General features: G+C 42.1%; 1 protein-coding gene across 8 annotated transcripts in view; it reads left to right on the top strand.

Annotated features, from left to right (window-relative positions):
• dgkg (diacylglycerol kinase, gamma) overlaps positions 1-26,511 on the top strand; it is a 112,266-nt gene that overhangs the window by 24,227 nt on the left and 61,528 nt on the right. For 5 of the 8 annotated variants that reach the window (XR_015106009.1, XM_086144787.1, XM_086144786.1 and 2 more), the window contains 16 exons: positions 1,173-1,235; positions 1,533-1,781; positions 1,979-2,131; positions 2,504-2,553; positions 2,790-2,864; positions 3,910-4,029; positions 6,311-6,428; positions 7,366-7,454; positions 7,691-7,807; positions 10,540-10,638; positions 12,040-12,150; positions 12,251-12,324; positions 13,976-14,050; positions 16,133-16,218; positions 17,660-17,749; positions 20,985-21,145. Coding sequence is in view for 7 of the 8 variants with exons in the window: in XM_086144787.1 (XP_086000913.1) it covers positions 1,173-1,235; positions 1,533-1,781; positions 1,979-2,131; positions 2,504-2,553; positions 2,790-2,864; positions 3,910-4,029; positions 6,311-6,428; positions 7,366-7,454; positions 7,691-7,807; positions 10,540-10,638; positions 12,040-12,150; positions 12,251-12,324; positions 13,976-14,050; positions 16,133-16,218; positions 17,660-17,749; positions 20,985-21,145 (1,730 nt within the window). In the remaining variant the exon portion in view is untranslated. The remainder of the gene's footprint in view (positions 1-1,172; positions 1,236-1,532; positions 1,782-1,978; positions 2,132-2,503; positions 2,554-2,789; positions 2,865-3,909; positions 4,030-6,310; positions 6,429-7,365; positions 7,455-7,690; positions 7,808-10,539; positions 10,639-12,039; positions 12,151-12,250; positions 12,325-13,975; positions 14,051-16,132; positions 16,219-17,659; positions 17,750-20,984; positions 21,146-26,511) is intronic. The other 3 variants (XM_086144789.1, XM_086144788.1, XM_086144790.1) reach the window with 2 other exon arrangements.

Here is a 26,511-nt window from a genome sequence, read left to right as displayed (position 1 = left end):
AGCAACAAGTGCTGTGAAGAAAAACTGTAAGTGAAGGCATCCCACTTTGGCCATCAAAATGCTTGGTCTGGGATGTTTTTGCTTTATCGAAGCAAAACTCTGATCTGCCCTAATCATCTTCAGATGAGGAGAGTATCCCAAGAAGAAATGACATATCACATATCATGATTAATTGAATAAGACATGAATAGAACTCCAAAATTTTTAAAGACAACATGTATTTTCTGAATTACATTTTGTATGATGGATGATGCTGTTTTCCTTTTAGATATAATATATTAAATCAGAGGTGGATATTGGCATGACAAAAATTAATCAAGTACAAGGACTATCCTTAAGTAAACGTAATGGGATTCATTTCTTCACTTCATAAACTTAAAATGTACAAGTCATGCGTGGATGATTGTGCTACATAGGACGATCACATGTTTCATTATTCATTGTCATCCCAATCTTATGGCCTCACAAAATAAACTCCAGCCCCCAAGTCCATGGCATTACCCGCCCCATCAGGATGTGACATTAGATTAGTAAACATCTCGGTGTGATCAGTAATAATATCTAAAAAAACAGTGATATTCCAAACACGACATTAAGTTCTGCAGAAAGATATTTAGACTGTTATCATCCAGTCTTAATCTTCCCTACCAGATACTTTTGCTATCGCAATTACTTCATCCAGTGTTGGAATCATTCGACCTTCAAAGTCCTGTTGAAGTTGTCTGTGTCGTGTGATATAAAGAGTATCTTTTATCTCAGCTGGTTAGTCTGACAAACTCAAAATTTCATCTAAAAATAACTATCTGACAAATCACATGAAGGCACATGAGGCCTATCAACAAAGTCACTGGGTGCTCTGGCGTTGGTGTGTTGTCCATTGATGGGGTGGAAACGCATAGAGGCTGTGCTGCCATCTGATGGCGGCTCCTGAGAACGCCCAGCATCATCTGGATTGAACTGGTTTCCGGCCCTGCTGAATGTCAAGTCATGACGGTTGTGCCATACCATGAACATTACTATGACCAAAGCTGTGCAATATTTTCAAGGATTTCAATTTCTGGTTATTACACATCAAAAACTGTGTTTTGAACGATTTATTTATTGATTTTCTCTCATTCTTGCTACGTTGTTACTGTCTTCTTTTTTCTCCCGCAAAATGTTGGCTGACTTAGAGGCCTGTTCCATTGACGCTGGTATCTCTATTCAGACCGAAGTGGCTTGTGCCCCCATTACAGGTACCCCGTTGGACGACTACTTGTTGGGACGTGAGCTGGCTATACCATCCCCCACCTTCCCATCCCTGCTTCCTGTTCTATTGTTCTGTTATTGAGTGTATTTGCGTACGGACGGATGGAGGACTTCATGGTGGTTTGCTTTGTCAAGTACTTCTGTACAGTTCTAACATGGTGCTGCTATTTCCCCTTCTTGTCTGCTTTGATGTTGTGAGCTTGACTGCTGTCCTGACACCTCTCCTGTTCTTCAGGTACCTCCCCCAATTGGTAAATGACGCTCTTCTGTCTCTGCCCCAAAAGGGATGAATGGAAAAAGCATTTTGTCAGCAATGGGTCGACACACACCAGAACAGTCCAGTGCAGCCGGCACTGGAGGCACAACCTCCCCTTGCTTGTCTCGCTCCTCGTCGCAGCGGTCAGGGGTGGTTGCCAACACGCCCATGGGGCCCCAGTGTTCACCCTGCACCCTGGTCAAGACTAGTGGCGGCAAAACCCTGACTCACAACACTTGTCCTACCTGGTCCCCTGTCTCGCCAAGGCTCTCACCAGGTTAGAGTTTATGTATTCCACTTAAAAAAAAGAAGCAGTATGACATTGTCAATTTTAAAATAAAGGAGCACTTAATCCCATGGTGATCCCAATTCAAAACAATATGACGTTTAAAAGACATGATTTTAAAAAGTCGAATATGCCTGTGTAAACAGACACCGGACATGCTGTTGGGCATTTGTGTTTTCTGTCAACAGAGAAGAGCCGCTCAGAGAAGCACTCATCTCTGCAACGAAGCCCCTCGCCGCAGAAAGCCCCCTCTCCGTCGTCCCCCCAGGTGGTGTTCCTCAAGGACATCGTTTGCTACCTATCCCTGCTGGAGAGAGGGATGCCAGAAGACAAGCTGGAGTGTGAGTGACACACATGGGGATGCAACAGGGAAGGGGTCTTCTGACTTCACATTGGGGGGTGGCGGAGGGGGTCGATAAGGTTAGTATGAGTCAGCTCAGGTCAACACAGGTCCTTAAATTGCTGATTACACCATCCACTTCATGAGGTCACTAACCTGCTTAAGTCTTCTTGTACGCAGTTGACTTCAGGACAGAATTAGTTCACACCTACAAGGCTAATCTCCTACAGCTGGTCCCGTGGCGGTGCACACCGCACTTCTCCAATGCCCCTCGGCCATCTGTGGAGTATAGGAATGTTACAGGTTGGGACAGGCTTGTTAGCTGCTGGTGTCTGAGTCACGATGGGCTCTCTGTTTTCTCATTCCCCTCTAGTCATGTTCAGACTGTATGACACAGACGGCAATGGTGTCCTGGACAGCTCGGTGAGTGTATTCCCTCCTACTCTGCTTAGCCTCTCCCGTGCCCTTTCCACACGACAGCTCCAAGGCTCCAAGAATAGTAACTTGCACCCTCTGAGGCAGTACTTGTGTTTACATGAGATCATTTGTGATGCTTCTGTTTAGTTTCACAATGTGCGAGGAATTGTTTACATACAGATGTTTTCACGCCCAGTCACAAGCTTGTGGGAGAAGTAATCTATCTGTGCATATTTTCGTAGGAGCTGGATCGCATCATAAATCAGATGGTGCACGTGGCTGAGTATCTGGAGTGGGACTCGACTGAATTACGGCCGGTATGGAAAAAAGGATTTTTCCTCAACTTCATAAGGCTCTCATAATCAGAGATACATTACATTACATTACAGTCATTTGGCAGACGCTTTTATCCAAAGTGACTTACAAGGAGTGCAGTTCCGTCACCGAAGATCTGAAGTACCAGTAGTCGAATGTCAGAAGTGACCACTCAACCACTTTTTTTGGGGGGGGGCTAAGTGCGATTAGTAGGGTAGTGCTTGGTGAAAAGGTATGTTTTCAACTCACAGCGAGAGATGGGCAGCGAACCCGCTGTTGTGACCTTTTTCGGGAGTTCGTTCCACCACTGAGGAGCCAAGACCGAGAAGAGCCGAGACCGGTTCGCTTGGCAGCCGGGCGCTCTGTGTGATGGGGTGGACAGTCGCCCAGAGGTGGCAGATCGGAGGGGATGGGTAGGGACATGTGGCTTGACCATATCCTGGAGATAAGACCGGGCTGTCCCATTCACTGCATGGTAGGCAAGCACCAGGGACTTGAACTTGATGTGGGCGGCTACCGGAAGACAGTGTAGAGACATAAGAGGAGAGGTTGTGTTGGAGAATTTGGGATGGCTGAACACCAGGTGGGCTGCCACTTTCTGAATAAGCTCCAGAGGAAAATGAATTTCCCGCAAGGGATCGATAAACACATTTGAAAAGCTTTAATTTTGTTTTTTTCACTATGAACTAATAATTATTAGTGCCTGATAGAACACTCATCAGCAGAAGTCCCAACATTTTTTTTTTGACTTACTGTTAGCTTTTAGTCAAAACAATCAGAGTTATTGCCAATAACTCCAATAGAATGGCTAAAGTTCAATTACATTTTTATGGAGAGAGACGGAGCCTCCCATCATATCTGTTGTTTAATAATTTTGTGTGAGCTCAAAACTGGAATAACCGTTTGTTAGAGAGATATGTTCCAGTGGGACATTTGTTTTGGTGAGCACGAGCTGCTGTGGTGGATCTGCTGCTGGCTGTCCAGTGACAGTTCAAAGTTGCTTTTTCTGTCTGTTGAGCATGTTGTTTAAAGGATTTTTTTTTCCAGATATTGAAAGAAATGATGGAGGAGATTGACTTCAACCGTGATGGAACAGTAACACTAGAGGAATGGATCAGAGGAGGCCTCACGACCATCCCCTTACTGGTTCTGCTGGGAATGGATACGGTGTGTGTGCGTGTGTGGGTCCAAAACTCTTTGCACTATCCATATGAGTTACACAGAGAAAGATCATGCATTCAGGTGACACATCCCATGTTTTATTCTTCAGGGAACATGCAGGAGAGGTGACTGCTGTGAAAATTTAATGCTATTGGTTATTGCCATACAAAGCTTTTAAACGTAAATGTGAAAAATATTCCTTTAGTCATGCCACGATGGTGAAACTTCAATCACACAGCAGAAAGTGAGTAATGCAGTAGAGGTAGTTAATGTATAAGTTGTAAGAAATAAAAATATGAGAAAAAAATATAAAAATATAGAATAAAGATAAAAATAGTGGTGGTACTGACTATGCTGCTTTGTAGACATAATACTTACTATGCAGTACTGTCCAGTAAAAGTACTGCACATACATACAAGGCCAATGGTGTTCGTTTACACATACACATACATACATACATACATATTTAAATATAGTTTACATAAGTGTCTTTCAGGTCTTCCTTTTTAAACACACAGTCTGTTAGTTGTGAATATCTGCTGTTGTTACTATAGTAGTTAAAATTTTGTTAATCTGTTTAACCTGTATTACATTATTGCAGTGGCGGGCCTTGCATTTTACACCTAGGCCTTCAGTGGTGCTCCAAATCAATCCACCCCCCCAATAATTAGTTTATGGCTATAAAAAAAACATGTTATTATGTAGAAATGCCATATATAGAGAGCTGCATCGCAGATAGATAACTCGTGTAGTCTTAAAATTCGCCCGCGGGAACGCATCACGTGACGACAAAGGGATGCCCAACTCTGTGCTCTTCCACTGACATCCCCCGCGCGTAATCGATCGCGCACCCAGCGGCTTTGTCCGGGACGCGGCCCGGCACCCCAAGTGCCCAAATTCCATGAGAGTAAAACAAGGAAAACAAGTCCTTATTAGGAAATAAACCCGACCGTTGAAGCAACGGTATAAAATGACCGCGCCTCCTCGGCTCGGGGTCAGAACCTCCTCACCTGGAACCTCCACATCCACTGGACGCGTCTCAGCGGGTGTGCAGAGAGGGTGACGATCTTCTCGGGGTGACATTCATTGTAGCCCGTGTTATCTCTGGCCCGGGATATCTCGTAAGTGTATTTCCTGATTGAATAAAACATTCTTGCTTGATCAGTTCCGAGCATTATGACGTTATAACAGCCGCGACACATAAAAAACACCAATAATAAACTTATTAACTTTCAGTATTATCAAGGGAAAAAGCAGCATTTTACTCACCAAAATTCTGATCATTTGTAGACACAATCCATCCTCCTTCCCGTCCTCAAATAGAGTTCTATTATTCTGTTGTCCAGATAATCCGTGCGCGTCGTCTCCAAGCACTACCAGTAATACAATTTGCAGTGTACCTCGGAGCCTGTGAGCCAGGGGTACCGGTCATAGTTCGTGGCTTGAAAACGTTGGACAAATCCTTTTCCTGGTTGTGACAGGTTCGCTAGCTTAGGAGTTACCCGACCTTTCTCTGCTTTTCTTCAAAACTCCATGTAGAAAACGGCTTTAACAATATGTTAACAACTAAACAACCAACTACTTTTTTCTCCTCCTGCAGCCATTGTGGGTTGACAAACACAACTATATTTCTGTTCGCAGCTCGCTAGTACGCTTCTCCTCGCTAATACACTTGTCCACTCTCGGACTATGCAATCAGAGGGCGTGAATAGCTGATGTTGCTGTAGCCTGCTAGAAGGCTCTGATTTCACCAACTCAAAAGTGATTGGTTAAATCAACAACGTCATGAACACTTATTATTTGCGTAAAGGGCTTGCAGAACTGATTGTGCGCGCCCACCCCCCCACCCCCGGGCAGATTCCTTTAACTTTGAACCTGCCTGGCAACAGATTATGGCTGATATGTTATTGGTTAATATGAAAATGTATGTCTGGAAGGGGCACAACCAGGTGAAAAGCTATGAAAGGAAGTGAACAGACCATCTGGAATTATTTGATATGTATTCATGGACAAAATATAATTAACATTTGTGATTCAGATATTTTTTTAGGCCAGCAGAGAAGGCCTTGCAGGCCCTGACAGCCCACCACTGCATTATTGGCCAGTTTGAAATGTCATGTAATAAATGCATTATGGTCAAAGTGCCTGGTGTCAAGATAGGCAAGAAATGTTTAAAAAGTAGTTTTAGTTTTAAATAACAAACCTTTAATTTCTCACCAACAATTTCATGTATCCAAAAAGTCATGTGATTGATACGGATTTCTTTTTCTCTTTTACATCTCCCAGAATGTGCAGGAAGATGGGCAGCACGTGTGGCGTCTCAAGCACTTCAACAAACCAGCCTACTGTAACTACTGCCACACCATGTTGTTGGGAGTACGCAAGCAAGGCCTCTGCTGTTCCTGTAAGTCCAGATGTCTGGCAGCGTTCATCGCCTTCACTATCTCTGGTGGCTCTCCACTCTTACTTGCTGCATGTTTCTATTCCTGGATGGAAATACAATTAAACAGCCTGTTGAAGAGGCGAGGTCCTCCCATGACTTAACAGTCATCAGCCAAAGATGTTAATGATAAAGTTCTTTGATACTGAAATCTTCCTTGTGGGAGATTTCGGTCATGAACACAAATAATGTCATATTTACTGTGTGAAAATTACGTGCAAATAATTTTCAATTATTATTATATGATTCATTTAAGATATGATATGCAGATCAGGTCAAATACATCCAAAGAAACCTTGTTCAAAAGTTTATGTTTTCATCATCTGCTTTTGCTTTACATTTGCTTTCAAGATGATGGTTCAATGTTATTTCCTCTTTTCACTGACAAGCAAGATATGAGTGGCATTTATGCATTAGCATTTTTGTAGCATGATGGTGTAACAGGCAGTGTCTCAATCTGAAGACCCTGAGTTTGACCTTCACATGGGGCAGATGTGTCTGGTTTTCATTTCTGTATTAGGTATTTTAGGTCCTTTCATGCCTGTTTTAGCTCTCTGCAGGTTTTCTGGTATCCTGCAGGGTCAAGGTTAATCAAACAAATATCCTGAGTCTGTGTGTGATGCACAGGTAGTACAGTTAATGAACCTTTCAATGATATATGTGGTTAAGTAAAGATCCATTATAAAAATTCCAATATTACAAATGTTGTTTTTCTACGGCCGAGGTAAAGACAATGGAGATGGATTTGTACACCAGTTGTGATTTTTATATAGCTTAATCTACATCAATAAGTAACTTCCTGCATATAACCAAAGGGAGGGCCCATGAAGTGAACTCAGTAGAAGGGGTAATATGGAATATGTCAGAGGATACCGAAAATATTTCTTTCTGTTGTTCTCAGTGTGCAAGTACACTGTACATGAACGCTGTGTGTCCAAAGACATCGCTGCCTGCATCAGCACCTATGCCAAGTCCCGACGGCACACCAACGTGAGTAAAACTCTGGTTCATATGTATTGCCAAACTGATAACGTGCAACGTCTCCCATCTGTACTTGGCTTTCTCTATCAAACAATCTGTGAGTAACTAAATTTGCTGTGTAACTGCAAAATAGAAAAGGTTTTTTTTTTGTGAGAGGTTTTAGTAAGAATCTACAAGTCGATTGAAAGCAGCTAAGAAATGGATATGTATTTTACAGTGGTTTGATTGTCTCCCATCTGCTGCAGGCTATGCAGCATGTATGGATTGAGGGCAACTCTCCTACCAAATGTGACCGTTGTCACAGGAGCATCAAGTGCTACCAGGGCCTGACCGGGCTTCACTGTGTTTGGTGCCAGATCACGGTGAGTCACAGCAAAAAGATTTCCCTACATAAAAAAACAAAAAAAAAAAAAAAGATTTGAAATCTTGTTTGGCCACAAACACCTTTCAAATTTATACAAATCTTAATTACAATAGTAATTATACATGGTTGTTAAGAGCTACCGCCTCTCATCAAGAAGGTTCCTAGTTTGATTTGATTCAGAGTTTGCATCCTTTGGGTTCTCCACTTTCCTCCTAAGTCCAAAAATGTGCAAAATAGATTCATCACAGACCCTTCATTGCCCTGCCGTCCATATGAGAGACTGAACAATTGCATGTCTGTATATGTGGCTCTGTGATTGTCTGATGATGCTCATGGGGAAACTCAGGCTGCTGGCTGTATTTAATAAATGAATTGCAACAGCCACAATGGCACCGCAGCGCAGCACGAAGGACCCTGGCTCAATTTCGATAGAGTACCTCTCTATGTGGAGTTTGTATGTTCTCCTCGTGTCTGTGTATGTTTCTTCCGCGTTCTCCAGTTTCCCGTCACAGTCCAAAAAGGTACATTGGAAAAATTGGGAAAAGTGTCCAATGTAATGGAATGATTGTATTGTGGTGTTTCGACAAGGAAACAATGGCGGAGATGTGGAGAAGTTTAATATTTTGATATAGAAACACAAACAACCAATAACAACCTTGAACATCCAGGACCACCCATATATACCCGCCTTGACCACGCCCCCAGCAGCTCCCGTGGGATGAGAGGCACCCCCTTTAGTGTCTGTCTTCCCCTTCCCCCCCATGAACACCCAAAAAGGACCCTGGAAAAACAACTAGTCCCTTGCAGGAGTCGTGGTCAGCCTGCCAAAACGACTGCGGCATCCTTCGGTCACGACGGCAGGAGGCACTGGGTACAGACTCTGTGGAGGTGCTGCTGAAGGCCTGGATGGAGAGTGACCATGGCGGGGAACCTGGAAAGGAGACACAACTCAACCTGCCGCCCTGTGTGCTGGCTTCAACCGATCCAGCATGACACGATCCCTATGCCTGCCCATGTCCAACACGAAACTCTTAGGGCTTGCCTTAAGTACCCTAAACGGCCCATTGTATGGGGGCTGCAGAGCGCTTAACATGCTTAACGAACACGAAACAAACTGAAATGAGCTCTGCGGGTCACAAAAGACTGCGGGAAACAGTGGTGGACGGGGCCCAGAAGATGCAAGACTCGGGGTGTGGCACGATCTGCGAATGGACTGGGAGGGAGAGCACACCTCTCTGGAAAAAAATTCACCTGGAACTCGTAGCGGCTGGGTTAGGGTTGAGGTCGTCCTTAGGGGCGGAATGCAGCTCCAGCATGACCCATGGCAAACGGTCTACCCAGTTGTCACCCAAGAGCATGGCCTGCAACACTGCCTTGAGGGACATTAGAAACCACTTGCACAAGCCATTAGCTGGAGGGTGGTACGCTGTCATATGGTGCACCATCATCCCCAAACACCCTGCCAGCGCTGACACAAACTGCGGACCCCTGTCTGAAGTAATGTCAAACGGAGTGCCGAAATGGGCGACCCAAGAAGACAGAAAAGCCTTTGGCAGTCATGGAGGACATGGAGGACCAACTCCGGCCAACTGGTGGTTCGATTGTCCATTGTGAGCAGGTGTGTAAAGCCCTGATAAAGTGGCCCACCAGGTTGACGTCAGCGAGGTCAAAACGCCGGGCCTGAATTGGAGATGGCTCAAGGGCTGCCCTCACGTGCCGCTGAACCTTGGCACACTGGCATGCCACAAAAGCAGCCGCCCACTCCTTGACATCTCTATGAATGCCAAGCCAGGCAAACTTGGCTCACAAAAGTTTCACTGACACCCAGTGTGAGAGCGAGTGGACTGTCAAAAATATGAAGCTGCAAAGCCATGAGAACCACTGGGTCGGGCTGGCCGGTAGAGATGTCACAGTGGTTAGTGCTTCTGACTTTCATCAGGAGGGTTCCTGGTTCTGACAGGGGGCCTTTCCTTGAGGAGATTTGATTCTCCCCAGTGTCTGCATGGGGTTTCCTCCCACAGTCCAAAACTATGCTGTGGGTCAATTGGGACCCTAAGTTACACAGATGTATGAATGGATGTTTTTGTGTGACCCAATGGCTACACAGATACGCTCCACCTTCAGTCTAAGGACTGAAGGATAAGCAGTATAGATAATGATTGAGTGAATATTAATAATAAACATTCCAGTCCAGTTGGTCATTGATGCTCCAAAATACATCCAATCAGAGGATGAAAATAGATTAGAATAATAAACATGGTGCAACTATCATGCAGCTTATTGTATGTTTTTTTTAACCATTTTTCAACCTTTTATATTGACATCAATCCAGAAAATATCGGCCTGCAAACATGTCTAGGATTCAAGGATTCCAAGATTCAATACTTTTATATTGTCTATGTAACACATATAATTAAACAAATCCTAAAAAACATAAAATATGATTATTGGGATTTTTTTGGATATGCAGTGGGTAATGTTTGGATGCTTTTTCCACATTTGTCGGTGGCTGTCAGTTGTCTTGTCTTCTGTCGACTTGCTGGTCGGTGCTTTGAAAGTCCACTAGATGTCACCAGTGTTTCAGCTCCGGCAGACCATGTCCTGTCCATTAGTATGACGCTAATGTCATGCACCAGTTCAAAGACATTAAATACACTTTCATGCCCATGCAGCCAGGAGTGTGTCTTCCACCCTCAGATGTCATGCTTCTATTTTTTTCATCCTCTGTAGCTCCATAATAAGTGTGCATCTAATATGAAGCCAGAGTGCGATGGGGGGGCCCTGAGGGACCACACTCTGCTGCCCTCCTACATCTGCCCCGCTGTCTTGGTGAGAGTGCTTTCCACTGCTCTTCGTTGTTTTTTTTTTAGAAAACCCACACATTTAATGAAAACTACATGGAGCTCCCCGAGACAAAGAATTATTTTTTATTTCTTTTGGTGAGCATTATATGATCACACAGAAAGTGAAACACTACATCTCTGCAGGAAAATGAGAGACTTAAAAGAGTATTATTAAGCCTTCTACAGGGTTAAACATGAGAGTAACAGTCCTTCAGTTTGACAGCCAAAGAGATCCCTCCATTAGAACCACCTTGACTGAATAATTTGAAATGGCATAACCGGCATATTCACTTTTAAAAAAATTGCTTTTTTCTGTTAATATGGACTCTGTATCTGGATCAAATCATTTGCTCCTTTAAAAAAAATTGCATGTATGACATATCTATGAGAGACTTGTGAAAGAACTACAACCCTCTTCATAAAATCCAGCTTCGGGTCTGCTTCAGCCTGATGTTATTGCCAGAAAAATCTGCTTTCACCATTTAGAGAGCTCAAAGACCTTGACAAGTAGCACACGTGGGTTGCCTTGCTCAGCCTGTTGCCATCACAACCTTGATGATGATATGACCTCTGTGCTGCATCTGTGAGGAAAACAGTTGAGATGAGAGGTCACGGATCGCTGCACTTATGTCAGCTGGAAGCTGTCTGGGGTCACAAAGTGGACTCTGACCCGCCTAAAAATCATGTTGTTATGATTAAAATCTAACTTGCCAAGTTGCCAATTTCTTGCATGAACAAGATAGTCTATTGCCAGCTCTAAGGAGTATTGGTATAACACTGGATAACTTAAAAAACAGTTTAACGCCTATTTGAAAATACAATACTGTCTTTGTGTGATTATTTTCTATTTATACTTACTTCTGTTGTTTGACGCCTCTGCTACGCACTTTTCTCTTGACACTCACTTATTTACTGCCCGTAAGTCTTCCCTTGCACAACAAATGACAGCCATCCATTGCACTACTTGTCCCTCTTGCCCCATTTGTATGCTGGAAAACAAGCACATTATCACCAGGTGTAAATGGGGTTCACGTCTGAATGGATGATATGCCGCCATTTGGCTTCTTCCCGCTGACAAGTCATATTGGACCGAAGTCTGCTAAACACCTGCAGAAATCTCACTCCCGGTGACGATTCTATTTTTAGGGATCATGATCTGAAGTCTTCATTTCCTTCACAAATGGCTCATAAATAAGCTGATGTATATGCATATCCTATGCACGGGGCACATCATCCGCATGCACCATATTTAAAAATTCATGCAGCTGTGAGATGTTAGACTTGACATCCTCCACCCCCCTTGCATCCTGTAGTGTACACAAATCAGATGAGAGTCCTGGCTTTAAATTATGTTCATACACGTCCATCAGATTTCCTCCTCTTACAGGAACGCCAGTCTGTGATCAAGCGTAGCGAGGGGGACTCACCACCCAGCACCAGCCCAGATGACATCAATCAAATCTTCAAATTCTCTCCCGGAGACAGCCAAGCCCTGCAGGTAACCTGACCTGGGATCTATGCCATTTACTCAATGGCTAGTCAAAAGGAAATATCTCTTGGCAGAATGCCTGAATCTGTTTTTCCCCTCCCTTCTCCAGATCAGCCCTTTACCAGGTATTCATCCTCTCCTGGTCCTGGTCAATCCAAAAAGTGGAGGGAGACAGGGGGAACGGTAAGTGTGGTGATTTCATGATCATGGGAGGGTAGAATGACACTAAATGCGGATTTTTCAAATCAGTTGCAGAAGTTACAAAGGGATCTGCTTGTCATTTCTCCATGTAGCAGATTCTGACTGACTACGATGCATGAGCAAAAAGGAAGTCATAACTGTTTTATTTTCAGTGCACACAGTAAAAGGACCGCTTTGTGATCTGCAATAATCAGTGCAATCCTTTCAGCAGAAATACTTTTAAGCACACAATCTATCTAGATTGGACATAATGGAAAGTCACTTATGGTTCCATTGGAGCGTTTCAGAACTTTTTGGTCACTCTGTGAAACACTCAGAAAAAAACATTGTTTTTCAAACGGGAGCACTGTTCCTTTTTTTAAATAGATATATAAAAAGTGTAAAAAGTGTCTTCATACCACCTGCTTATCACACAAGTCATTTTGTATGCCTAATTGATCATTGTAGAGTGGCATGGTCACACCATCATTTGGGGTGTGTATTGGGGTGTGTATTACATGCTCATAAGGTTTTAGAACCCCAGCTGTTTGTGGTGTGTTTTTATGTGCGTTCGTGTTTCTAGGATTGCTTATAACCTATACAGCAAACAGTATGTGCCAATGTCTGCGTCCGGAGGTCATAGAGGATTAAATGCCTGCAAACTAAAACACTATGCTCCTTTCTCTTTCAAACAAAAGCATTTGAATTTATTTACAATGCAAGTGGGATAAATTGACACTTGTTCCAGTGCACTCATGCAGAGATAAAAAATGCACAAACCTGGGTGAAATATCCACACCCAAATCACTATCTTTTTTTCTTCTGTCTTGTCTAAACAGGAACACATATAAAGCTTGAATTATAAACTTACCACTTCATACAAATGCTTCACTGAAAATCAGGTTGGGTTGTTAATTTAATGACAATCAAATGTTGATTAGTGTATTTTACCCAACTCCCTTATGTCTACAGGGACAAAATGTGATGCGCTTCATTGTAACACCATTTGTAACAACCTCAAACATATACTTGTGAATGAATATTGGAACAGAATCTCCAAAGCATTCTCAGCAACTTTACATTGTAATTACAGCAGTGTTAATGAGCCTTGCATTGGACAACTTTATACAAGTTTAACTGGTGAACTACTTGAACTAAGTTTTTATCTATCAGTGTTTGGCTGCGCAATCATTGCCTGAGTAAAAGGTGGAGAAAACCTGAAAAGTATGAGAGAATGACACCAAGTCTCACTTGATTTATCATTGCAGTAAGCATTGTTCTAGTTTAATGTCAATTTAGTTGAATGCCTTGACATTTTATAAATATTCATCTTGTTTAGTGTTGGATTATTACTAAAATGTGTTTATTTTATTTTTTCAACTTCAGGGCGTTAATTGTTTGACAAGTCACAAGCAATGTGATCTGCCCCCTCGCTCCTCTCTGGCTCTGCTGTTTCAGCCAAATTATGTCATCCCCAGCTGAAAAAAATATGTACAGGACCAGTCCAAAAGCCCAGATGCGTGAAAACTAGGTTAACAAAACAGTGACTGATATAACATTTGTTGTCAATTCCAACTAAGATTATGTATAGATCTCTCACAACATTAATTATTTGCAGCATTATGAAATGCATCTTTTTTCTGTCTGTTTTCAGGGTACTGAGGAAATTCAGGTACCTACTAAACCCCAGGCAGGTGTATAGCTTGGAGCAGGGAGGACCAATGGTGAGGTAAGGTGGATGTACCTGATTTGTTTATGTCACCAGAACATCTTTCAACCTCAGATGTACCTTATTTAAACAGGACTTGATCTGTAAAGGGTTCACTTTGAAAAACATCAGCCTGAAAGTTGTTTATTCTTGCAATCAATAGATGAGGATGATGACAAAATCGTGATGGTTCTTACAAAATAAATCACAACTTAAGATGACAGAAAAATATTTCAGAGTTCTATTTTTCTTGCCATCCATCCATCCATCCATCCATCCATCCATCCATCCATCCATCCATCCATCCATCCATCCATCCATGCTAAATAATACATCCTGGCTTTGAGAACAGCCAAGTATCCAGGCTGTAGGTGTGCTGTTAGTCATTTGTCAGACTGAATCTTTAGCCTTCATCCTCCCTCCACGTCAAACACACCTGCTGCAAGGGTTAGTGGGGGGAGGGGAGGCTTGTCTTTCAATCCCTGTCAATGCGTACACACTACTACTGTGTGTGACAGGGTTGATCTAGAATTATTGCTGACTGTCCATTCCCAGAAACATCTCCTGCCAAGCAAATAGCAAAGGAAATACTTCGTGTCGAACCCCACTCCAAGCAGACCCCCTCCCCACCTCTATTCTTTACCTCCAGTCTTTCTCCCTTTTTGTCATCAAGGCCACTCTATGAAGTGTTATATAATAAGATGATCCAATGACTCACCCACATCTCATCTTTGTGATATACAGTACATCGCAGACAAAAACTGCAGTACTTTAGCGTTGAAGTGCCTGACGTCATTTATTTGTTGTTCCTTAATGACATTTATCATGAAACATTTTCAGTGTGGTCTCTCAATCAGCAAATATGACCTTCTGATTGTAAGGTAATTTTATAACCATGAATTATGACTTTCTGTATGATGCTCTTCTTCATTTTAACCATATATTCTTATAACAAGTGTATGACACAGGATGCGCTTTGTGTCTAAGATAAGAAGATTCTTTCACCTCATTGAGGGGGTGGGGTTTCTCTTCAATGAAGCAGGTTGATTTTCAACTGTTACCATGGCTCCCTGGCAACAAGCTTGCAGAAGAGAAGGACTTTTTCCTCAGAGTAATTTGTTTAGGAAAGGCAATTAGCTCCTGTAATTTAAGCTGTTACAGAAAATGTTTTGGATGTGGGATTGATTTAACTGTCCATTTGGCTCTGATGATGCACATGTTTTACTTATAAACTGTCATAACATACTGTAAATCCCAGCACCAAGCAGCCATGTTTAGGTGGCTGAATTACAATTACACTTTTGATGAAACTGATGGGTTCTGGTTTGGATGGATACACAGTTCGGGAAATACTGTATTTCCTTGTTGCCGTAGCTACCCATTGGCGTTATTAAAGCATAATTTATTCTATGTCATTGGTGTTGAGACCACTACTACCACCACTAATAATAATAATAATAATAATAATAATAATAATAATATTGATTAGATTAATGACAATAATAGTAATAATAATAATAATAATACTAACAACAACAATAATAATAATAGTGGTTTGGCTCAGGGAGGTGCCGCTGATGACACTGAATAAAGACTAACCTTAGACAAATGGTTTAATCAGGGTGGAAATAGATGTTTATTGGATCAAGTTATATTGTAATTTGTTTTAATGGCATTGGTTGACAAAAAGTAACAAACAAATTCTTTATTATATGACTACTTTTATTTCACTTTATATATCACGTTTTATTGTATCATGGCATTCACAAGCATTTCTGTGGGTGTCAGTGGGGCTTGTTGCTCTGTTCTTGAGGGTCTCATAATGGATGGTGGGGAGTTAAAGCCATTGTCGACACCTGTGTGTAAGGCCCATTGAAGTGCAGGGCATCTCTGACTTCAAACATTTAAACTGAGCTCCCACTCCACCTTGCTTCCTCATTATAAGTAGATGTCATTCATCACAGTTTAGTCAATGTCTTTCTCAACTAATATTAAATCGCACACTTTGTCTCCTGCAAATTATGTTACCTTGGAGTGCCTAACAAAACAAATTACCTGGCATTCATTTTGTCATTGAATCGTCTGTTTTTTGTATCCTCATAGGCTAAATTTTTTTCACGATGTCCCTGATTTCCGAGTTCTGGCTTGTGGAGGTGACGGTACTGTGGGCTGGATCCTGGACTGCATAGGTACAGAGCCGACTGCGGTACCAACACATAAAAAGACTCCATTAAAATATTCCAACCATCATGTTATGATTTCACTTCTTATAGATATTTCTTTTTTTGGTTTTGATGCTGCTGTGAATCCATTACGAAAATTAAAAACATCTCTATTTTTGGTTTTTCAGAAATACCAGCACAGGGTCCTCTTCATCTTGGTTATTTAGGCCAAACGAGATCCGGCTCCTTTCCATATAATCTGAATAATCTTATCCGTCTTCCATCATTAAACTTCTTCTATCCATGTGAAAAGTTTGACGACACCCTTCTTTTACAGCTCAAACCAAAGTTACATTCATCGCTGTTGGCTTGTTGGGATTGTGCTCACATTAAACAACCGGTTTGAGAATAACTGCAGTTTCTGATCTGATCAAGTAGAGCATGTGTGTGTGTGTGTGTGTGTGTGTGTGTGTGTGTGTGTGTGTGGAGGGGGGTCTTTTTGTAGTGAGATTTCATCAAGGCCCGTCTTCACTCAAAGTCCATCTGGCGAGATGGGCCAGCCAGATAAATGTACCAGCAGTCGATTGAGTCTTTTGAGGGTGGGGAGAGAGGGAGATGTGTCATATAGGCAGCTTTTGGTTTTTCAAAATTCCCTCATTTGGTAATTTTTCCAAATGGTTTTTGGTTAAAATAAAAACTGATTTCACAGCCTGTGAGTGAACATCAGTGACAAAGCTCTACAAAATGCTTCAAAACTGCTGTATGCACCAGCCCTGTGGCCCAAGTGCATCAGTTTTTGTATAAAAAGAAAGCACATGGCTTTGAATGCATTGCAAGTTGTGCAATTTGCATCAGGCATTCGCATCAGAAATGATGTGTTGCCTGTGAAAATGGGACACAGGAGAATTTGGTCATCAAATATGTCAAAAGGTTAATTTAAAGAGGGAAACAATAAGAGATCAGCAATGCTGTGTTTAACCATATTAACCTTTTTTTTGCCTTATTGCATCCTATAATTGTTTCTTTTCTACCGTGCAATACATTCCATACAGGATGACACCTATTTTTATATGCATCTGTAAATGTGCTTTCAATAACATACATCTCGGAATGTGCCTCTTCATTTAAGTGAGGTTGCAGATTCCAAGCCTGATCTTCCATTGAAATATAGGATTATCAACATCGGTTTAGGTCATACATACACACACGCACATACACACTCACACACACACAAACACACACACACACACAAACACACACATATACAAACAACAAACAAACCTACATACATACATACATACATACATACATATACACACATACATAGACATATGTATGTATACACATATAACTCTAGCTGTGAATGTTAGTTACATAGCCCAATTTAAAATGTTTTAAATACGTCCAGTAACTCAGATTTTTTGGTCAACATTATGAAGTGACGCATATCTCGTCTTTGCTTTTGCAGACAAGGCGAACTTTGCCAGGCACCCCCCGGTTGCAATCCTCCCTCTGGGCACAGGGAATGACTTGGCACGGTGCTTACGCTGGGGAAGAGGTGAGAGCCTTGCTTCTCTATTCATGAAAATGGAAAAATCTCTCCTTTTAGATCTTTTAACATGAGCCCTATTTTTAACATAACGCAACACGAGAACCAGAGTCTCTTTTCTGACCATTTCATTTTTTTTTCCTTTTAAACTCAAAAGATATGTAAAACTAAATAGTTTCTGAGCCGTTAACCCTTGAAACCCAGGCATAAATACAACAGCACAATGATTCTCCTGCTGTTTAAAGGGTGCAACATTCAAAAAGTACAACAGCGTAAACTGCATGCTGCCTGCTTTTGCAGACACAATGGCACAGAAATCAAATAGATTAGAAAGAATATATTATAATGCAAGCGCTTATCGTTTTGATATAACACGTGCATTATATTTCTTGTCTTCTCTCTGCTCCTGTGGATCTGCCTTTGGTTTCTTGTGACTGTGACTTATTTAACACCACAAGCTGCAGAAATATTTCCTTTGTCTCTCCATGAACACTGTTCATATTAAGGTGAGAGATACAGCAGCTTAGTCTTATCTGTTCTTAAAATCTCAGATGGACTCAACATTTTGGGAATTAATTTTACTTTTCAAAATTGAAATGTCATTGTTCATTCATTAATTCATATCAGATGCTTGAAACTCCGCTTCCAATGATTATACATTTTTCCTTGCAGCGAAATTTAGTAAATACAGAAACATTTAAATTAGGCTGTTCCCTTCAGGGGTTGCCACAGACCCCATTCTCTGTATCTTCTTCTCTAACTTCATGTCCTCTTTCACTCCATCCATAAATCTTCTCTTTGGTCTTCCTCAAGTCCCTCTGCCTAGCAGTTCAAACCTGAGCACCCTGCCACAAATATATTCACTATCCCTCTTCGGTACATGTCCAAACCATTTCAGTCTGATCCTATCCATCCTCGTCACTCCTAAAGAGAATCTCAACATCTTCATCTCTGCCGGCTCTAGCTCTGCTCCCTGTCTTTTCCTCAATGCCACTGTACTCTTTATCACAGTTTACCCCCAACACTTTTCCCCATCTCTTTCAGCCCAATTTAATGCATTTCTTCACCTCTTTTCACCCACAAATGCTCTTCATAAATTTGACAGGTACCTGAAGATATTTTAATTCAGCTGACCCCTGACAAATGGAGACAACACTCGCAAGATTACGTTTTTGTTAATTATCAAAATGCAGAGTTTTAACCTAATGATGGCTAATTTGGATTGCATGATTGTCTGTTACATAATGACCTTGAAGTTGTGACTGAAACAGGGTCCTTCATCCTTTCACTCTATTTACGTCAATGACTCTGAAGCAAAGTGCGTGGTAAAGAAAAAAACAGGTACAGCCTGTGTTTGCAGACAGGAGCAGCTAACAGACTAGGATCTTTGTCTCTTTGTTAATTGGTCAAGCACTTATGTGTGCAGACTGTCGCTGCAATTCCCAGCTTTGCCATTGAAGAGTTTCAGATGAAATGCATGACAGAATTTGAAAAGCTTGAATTGGTTTTGACCTGGAGCAGAGCAGTCTGGAAATAATCTTTTATTGGAAGCAAAGATATGGCTCAGCTTCATGAAGTGACTGCACTGAATCTTTTTTTTTCCCCACACGTCATCCATGTTGATATTGCTGTCTAAGAGCTGTTTTGAAGTGTTTAATCTATGAGACTTGAGTCAAAAAGGTTTTCAACTTCACGCAGACTGACATTTCTTCTTCTTCTTCTTCTTCTTCTCCTCTTGGCTTTTTCCTTCAGGGGTCGCCACAGCCAATCAACTTCCTCCATCAAGCCCTATTCTCTGTATCCTCCTCTCTCACACCAACTACCGTCATATTTTCTCTCACTACGTCCATAAATCTTCTCTTTGTCTTCCTCGAGACCTCCTGCCTGGCATTTTCAAATCCAGCCTCTGTCTACCAACATATTCACTATCCCTCCTCTGTAGATGACTGAACCATCTCAGTCTGGCTTCTCTGACCTTCTCTCCAAAACATCTAACATTTGCTGTACCTCTGATAGACTCATTCATGATCCTATCCATCCTGGTCACTCCCAAAGAGAGCCTCAACATCCTCATCTCTGCGACCTCTAGCTCTGCCTCCTGTCTTTTCGTCATTGTAACTGTTTGTAGTCCATACAGTGTCGCTGGTCGAACACTGTCTTGTACTCCTTTCCTTTGATTCTGGCCTATAGTCTTCTATAACATAGTGCCTGAAATCCTCCAACTTCCTGATCTCCACTCCCAGGAGCCTCACTGTTCCACCTGAGTTCCTCTCATTCACACACATATACTCTGTCTTGCTGCGACTAACTTTCATTCCTCTCCATTTCAGCACATACCTCCACCTCTAGATTTTCCTCAACCTGGTCATGCAGGCTGACATTTATATTTATTCAATAGATCCCAATGACTTGTGTGCACCCTTGTTCAATGAGTCACGGAAATACCCACATTTTCAGGATTCGCATGCTTTGGATCTACAGGAATACAAGCTAAGGATCTGTCATAGCATGGGTTACCAATTGGATCCTCTGGTCAGAAGAGCGTGGGTAGAAGGAATGAAGTAACTCGATAATAAAAATATATAAATAAATGTAAAATGAAATTAAAAAAGGGTGTTTGGTAGTGCCTTCACCACATTAAAGTTCAATTAGGGATATGATTAATATATGTAAAAAAAATAGTTTGGGAGATTGAGAAAATTTTGTTTTGAAGAAATCTCATCTTTTTAATTTTCATTACAAAATGGACAATGAATGGAAGTGACATGCTTGTAAAGTTTCTTTTATTTATTTTAGGTCGGTATCTTGTATTTGCTGTAAAATAGAAATAAAATGTATTTATATTTTTCTTTGATCATTTTTTAAGAAAATTAGAGTTGTTGCAACTCATGATGGAATTAGTGAGAGTGATGTGCATCCCAACAGTTTCTACAGTTTCTACAGTTTCTAATACCATAAAATGGAGAGTGCACGTAAAAGACAGTCGCATTACTCAGACAAAATACTTTAAAGGTGGTTGTCACATTTTTCTTCAGAGGTTGTTTAGTGCTGTGACACTCATTTGACAGCCCTGGTAATCTTGAAAACGTGAACTGGGGTTAAGGCCATTCAAGGTTTCTACTTAGGCTACAGAATATTCTGCTGTCCATGGCATCCCTTTTAGCATTGTCATTGATGCTCTCTGGAATAAGGCCAGGCATACTCAGCTTCTGGTTTCATCCACCTCTATGCTCCTCCTTGGCAGGTTACGAGGGAGGCAGCCTGGTAAAGTTCCTCCGGGACATTGAACACAGCACAGAGGTGGTGCTCGACCGCTGGAACATAGACATCATTCCTGATGACAAGGAGGAAAAGGGAGACCCAGTTCCCTACAGTATTGTCAATAACTACTTTTCTATTGGAGTGGTAAGACAGCATTAATAGACTGTAATAGCATGTTATGTTTTACTGTATAAACCGCTTTAATTTAAAGATGGGATTTCACTGTGAAACCTGTCGTATTTAAAAAGAATGACATGAAAAAAAAACAGACCATACTAGAAACATGTTTTCCAGTTGATAAGTATATATTAGTCATTCCCAACATTTCCTATCCCGGTACATTTTGCGAAAAGGATGTAATTTTAACATTTACAGTTTTATGTTGAGATAAACAATCAGAAGATTCTGAATTCCTGCTCCCTCATGGGTAGGTGTCTTCTAGTAATTGGTGGAAAGAAACATAGGGCCAGGTTTCAGTTGCTTAGCAACCTTTTTATCTGGTCATGTCCCAATGGAGATAGACCATGGGTGGGCAAACATTTTGACTTGCAGGCCACAATGGGTTCTAAAATTTGATGGAGGGGCTGGGATAGGAATAGATAGTGTTTGTATGAACTAATATAAATGACATGGATAGAAATACATGTAAAGCAATTACTTGAAAGGATTTGGTCTTTTAGCATGAATGTGCAAGGCTCATTTTACCAAAGGTTTTCAAAATGCATTGATTTCATAACAAAGTAGAGAAACTCACACTCAATTTCAGTGGGACCAGTGTTGTTGATCTCTCTTTTTTGCCAGTGCATCAAAGTCTGGAGTTAGATTTCTTATGGCAATTCTCAGAATGGATCCGAGGGGTTGATCAGTTACATTGGATCTGTGATGGGCTTTATTGGTGTTCATGATGCTGAATGTCTGCTCACATTTAGGTCATGTGTAGGTCAAGATGAACAACATCAGCATTTTATGCAAGGCTTACACCTTACCATTTTCCAGTCGCAGACATTAAACTGGAAAGCGGAAGGACATCTTAAGTTGCTAGAGTTGCAGCACGCTTCCATCATCAGGGTTGTCGAGTATACGCTGATACAGACATCCATACAGTCATACAGCCTTAGCACAGTCCTAGCTCAGTCTTTGCCTACTCTTAGGGTTTCTGACAATATCAAAAGTGTTTGACATAATTGCAATTCTTTACGTTACATCACTGTAAAGGCTGACTCAAAAAAAACAACAGATGAGCTCCAACAGAACTAGAAAGAGGAAGCCTGCATGATTGGAAAAAAAATCTAGTTGTAGTTTTCCAAAATCTCTGCAAAGTCTTTTGATGCAAGTCTTCTATCTCAGACTATGGTGAGACTAGGCTGAGACTTAAAACTGTAAAACTGGCCTTAAGATGTCAGCTGGTGTGAGATTCTACTTCTACATGAGTCTTTTCAAAATCTTTTCCAAATCTTAAGGTGTAAGTCCAGCACTATGTGCCATCCTCTGGAGATTGAAAACATCGCTAATGCCTAATTTGAATAGCAGCAAAAAAAAAAATTGTTATGCTTGTAACCGCTTGTTCTGGTGGTCCCACCTTGTCAGCTGATTTGGATACAGCTGCCGTCAATGGCAGGCAATCAATGCAAACTTAAAAGCTTCGCTTCAAGTCCCACTAGTTGCCAGGTTGTCTTCTGTCCCTTCCTACTAGACGGGTTGCTTTGTTAGAGAGAACGGGAGAGCCTCCAGGAACTGACCCTGTCTGCCTCCATGCTCCCTCATCATGCTTCAGGAGTCTCGGCGCTCTCTTCTTCCAACATTGCCTGTCTTCATTTGCCCTGCTTCATCTGTGTTTTGCTATTAAACTGTTCACCTGCTGAGTCTCTGTAAGGTCTATTAACTCTTTTTCTGTTAGTGCAGAGTCATGGTGTTGCATTTGGGTCTGTGCCCCACCAATTACATTGGTACTCAACTCTTAAATTACATTCGCTGTCAAAAGATTTTGCGAAATCTGTAAATTAGCCGCTGGCTAAGTGATGGCTGATATTGTACTTTTTGAAAACCTCTGCAATTTCTCCTTATATCTGCCACACAGGGGTTGATTGATCTTCAGTAAAAATTAATTGTTAAACACTTGGCACTTTTCTTTCCGCTCATTTTTACAGAAGAGTTTAAAGGACAAAGCAAAAAAGTGATGTAGAGGGTAATACTCCACAATCCAAAAAAGGTCTTTGTAGGAGTGTGCCATCTTTTGGGGAATGTTGGTATTTCAGGGAAAAGGTAAAACAATTTAATTCTAATACAATTTCAAGTTTGGTGGGGTTGCATTAAAAATCACAACAGGCCTTAGTTTGCCCATGCCTGAGATTGACACATAAAGATTCAGGGACACTTGCATGGAGTTTACATACAAGATCAAGTTTTCTTGAAATCTCAATTGTGATGCCCTGATAATTTGACCTCACTGAGGAGAATAAAGGGCAAGGTTTTCTATGGCAGTAGTGACATTAACTTCTATAATTGTTTCAACAAATGGGAACCAAAGTTTGCATGGTTTGAATATGAGCCGAGTCACTGTCTTCAATGCTGGTCTGGTTGGTCCTCCTTGTCAAGTAATTGAACTGGCTAGCAGTGTCACAGGTCACGAGGGCAGACTCTGGCAGGGAACCACACCTTCAAGGCTGAAATCAGGGTTTATTTAGGTAGACAGGCAGGTAGGGTGTCGCTGGCAATTCCCTGGCCCCGAGACAGTTGCACAAGGCTGGGTCTCACCAGGACGGGCCCCAGGCAGGATCTCAGGCTGGGTCAAGGTCCGGTGGTCCACCAGGGGGTCTCACGGGGTCAGGGTCCAAAGGGGGCTCTTGCAGGGTCAGGTGGTCCCGGTCTACACTCAGGGTCCAAAGGTCCAGAGGGAGCTCTTGCAGGGTCAGGTAGTCCACCAGGGGGTCCCGGTCTACACTCAGGGTCCAGTGGTCCACCAGGGGGTCTCACAGGGTCAGGGTCCAAAGGTCCAGAGGGGGCTCTCGCAGGGTCGGGGTCCGGTGGTCCACCAGGGGGTCCCAGTCTACACTCGGGGTCCGGTGGCCCACCAGGGGTCTCACTGGGTCAGGGTCCAGGTTCCGGTCGTGACAGGCGTCATGGGGATAAACATGGCTAAGGGGGAAGTCCAGGAACCACAGCTAGGTCCAGTTGTGGCAGGGGTCATGGGGATCCACAGTGGTCAGGGTTGTTGGGCAACCACAATCCCCCGGCCCCAGGCAGAGCGTGCCGCTGCCCTTTATAGGGATCTTGATTAGCGGCCGCTGCTGCAGCTGGCGCCGATTACGAATTGAGCCCAGGTGTGAGACCCTGACAAGAAGAAGTGCAATGTAAACAGTCATAGTTAGATTTTGTACGGTGGAGTTTGTCAGGGAAGGGTTGTTGCAGCCAATGTTACACAATGGCCCTCCTGCCGACAGCACATTGCTGCCAGCGTAAACACTTGAGCCAAAAGCATGGCACTAATCCATATGTGTGTCACAGTGCTGCAGTGATGAGAAATATTATATTTGACAGGTTTTCTTGGATCGGTTCCAACTATGTCTGCATCTGATTTTATGTCTTGCTCCTAGGTGAAAGCAATGCTTTGTTTTTTTTTTATCGAAGTACTCATAGAATGATGAGAGTAATGCTGTTCTGAGTGACATGTCGCTTGGTTTTCACTACATACTACCTACTGCATAAATAGATTTCTATAATACTCCTTGCTGTTCCGTCCTGTACACACTGTTACCCTCAGAGCTACATTCAAACTGTCATCTAAAAGGGATCCTTGCAAGTTCAATAATAAAAATGACATGCAATTTGACATAACTTTTATGGTCTTTGACAATACCCTCTAGTGATCCTGAGTCATATTATGAAGACATATTTTAAGTTTTCTACATACTCTCCCTATCTCTATTAAGCTTTGACTTGTCCTTGCACATATGGATACACTACTGATGTTGTAAGGTCACACACTGATGTTGGACAAGAAGGCCTGGCTCTGCGCTCTAATTCATCCCAAAGTTGTTCTATTGTATTGAGGTCAGGACTTAGGCCAGTCAAGTACATCCACCTCAGACTTTGTTATCCATGTCTTTATGGACCTTGCTTTGTGCACTGGTGCACAGTCATGTTGGAAAAGGAAGGGGCCAGCTCCAAACTGTTCCCACAAAGTTGGAAGCATGGAATTGTCCAAAATGTCTTGGTATGCTGAAAATTTCAGAGTTCCTTTCACTGGAACGAAGGGCTCAAGCCCAGCTCCTGACAACAACCCCACACCATAATCCCCCTTCCACCAAACAACCGCCAAACCCAGACTCGTCCATCAGATTGCAAGGAGGAGAAGCGCGATCCCTCACTCCAGAGAACACGTCTCTACTCCTTTAGAGTCCAGTGGAGGTGTGCTTTAAACCATTGCATTCGATGCATCCGATGCACTTGATTTGAGGTTTGGATGCAGCTGCTCGGCCACGGAAACCCATTCGATGAGACTCTCTGCACACTGTTGTTGAGCAAATCTGGCCACATGAAGTTTGGAGATCTGTAGCGATTGACTCTGCAGAAAGTTGGCGACCTCATCGCACTATGCAACTCAGCATCTGCTACGACAGATGAAGCATCTGGCAGTTTCCATGCCCTACCACGTCATGGCGGAGTTGCTGTAGTTCCCAAACTTGTCCATGTTCTTATAATACAGCTGACAGTTTACTGTGGAATATTTAGGAGGGGGAAAATTTCACAAGTGGATTTGTTGCACAGGTGGCATCCTATCACAGTTCCACACTTGAATCCACTGACCTCTGGAGAGCGACCCATTCTTTCATAAATGTTTATAAAAACATTCTGCCTGCCTAGCTTCTTGATTTTTTACACCTTTGGCCATGGTGATGGTTGGAACACCTGATTCCGATTATTTGGATGGGTGAGTTAATACTTTTGGCCACATATTGTACTTTGTATCTACAATTGACCCCAATCGGCCTTAAAAACAAATAATCACATAACATACAGAAAACTATATTTAATTTTGAACATTTATAGTAGAACATTTACTGTATATTGCAAATTCCCCCCCCCCAAAAAAAAATTGAAGCACTTCTACAGTGATCAGGACAAATAAAGACAATGCTTGGTTTTTATACTTATTTAAGGTCTTTCCTGATCCCAAAAGGAAGCAGACTATGAAAAAGTATGACACACAAAAGGCCCAGGCTTTGGATGATAGTGTTTAATGCACCATTCATTCGTTCTATTTACTTGGACATGTCATATTTTTAGCTCTTCAAAAATTATGGGGACAAAATTTCACATTTTAAGATATATTAGTGTCCCACAACTTTATATTGAAGAGATGAATAAATGAAAAAAGCAGGCTGGACATGTGGTCTGTCTGAAACCAATCCAATCTGACGCAACCAATAAACCAAGTGACAGATCGTTGGGCCTCCAGAAGCCATAGTGGCAGATGGTGGTGTGCAACACCTGAGAAAAACGATCTCTGA

The sequence above is a fragment of the Fistularia commersonii genome, chromosome 4 (assembly GCF_037954325.1).
Source record: "Fistularia commersonii isolate RoL2024-O1a breed Wild chromosome 4, RoL_Fcom_v1.0, whole genome shotgun sequence".
Classification (NCBI taxonomy): domain Eukaryota; kingdom Metazoa; phylum Chordata; class Actinopteri; order Syngnathiformes; family Fistulariidae; genus Fistularia; species Fistularia commersonii.
Note: the sequence above shows the minus strand (reverse complement) of the source record. Positions and strands in the feature narration are given on the sequence as shown.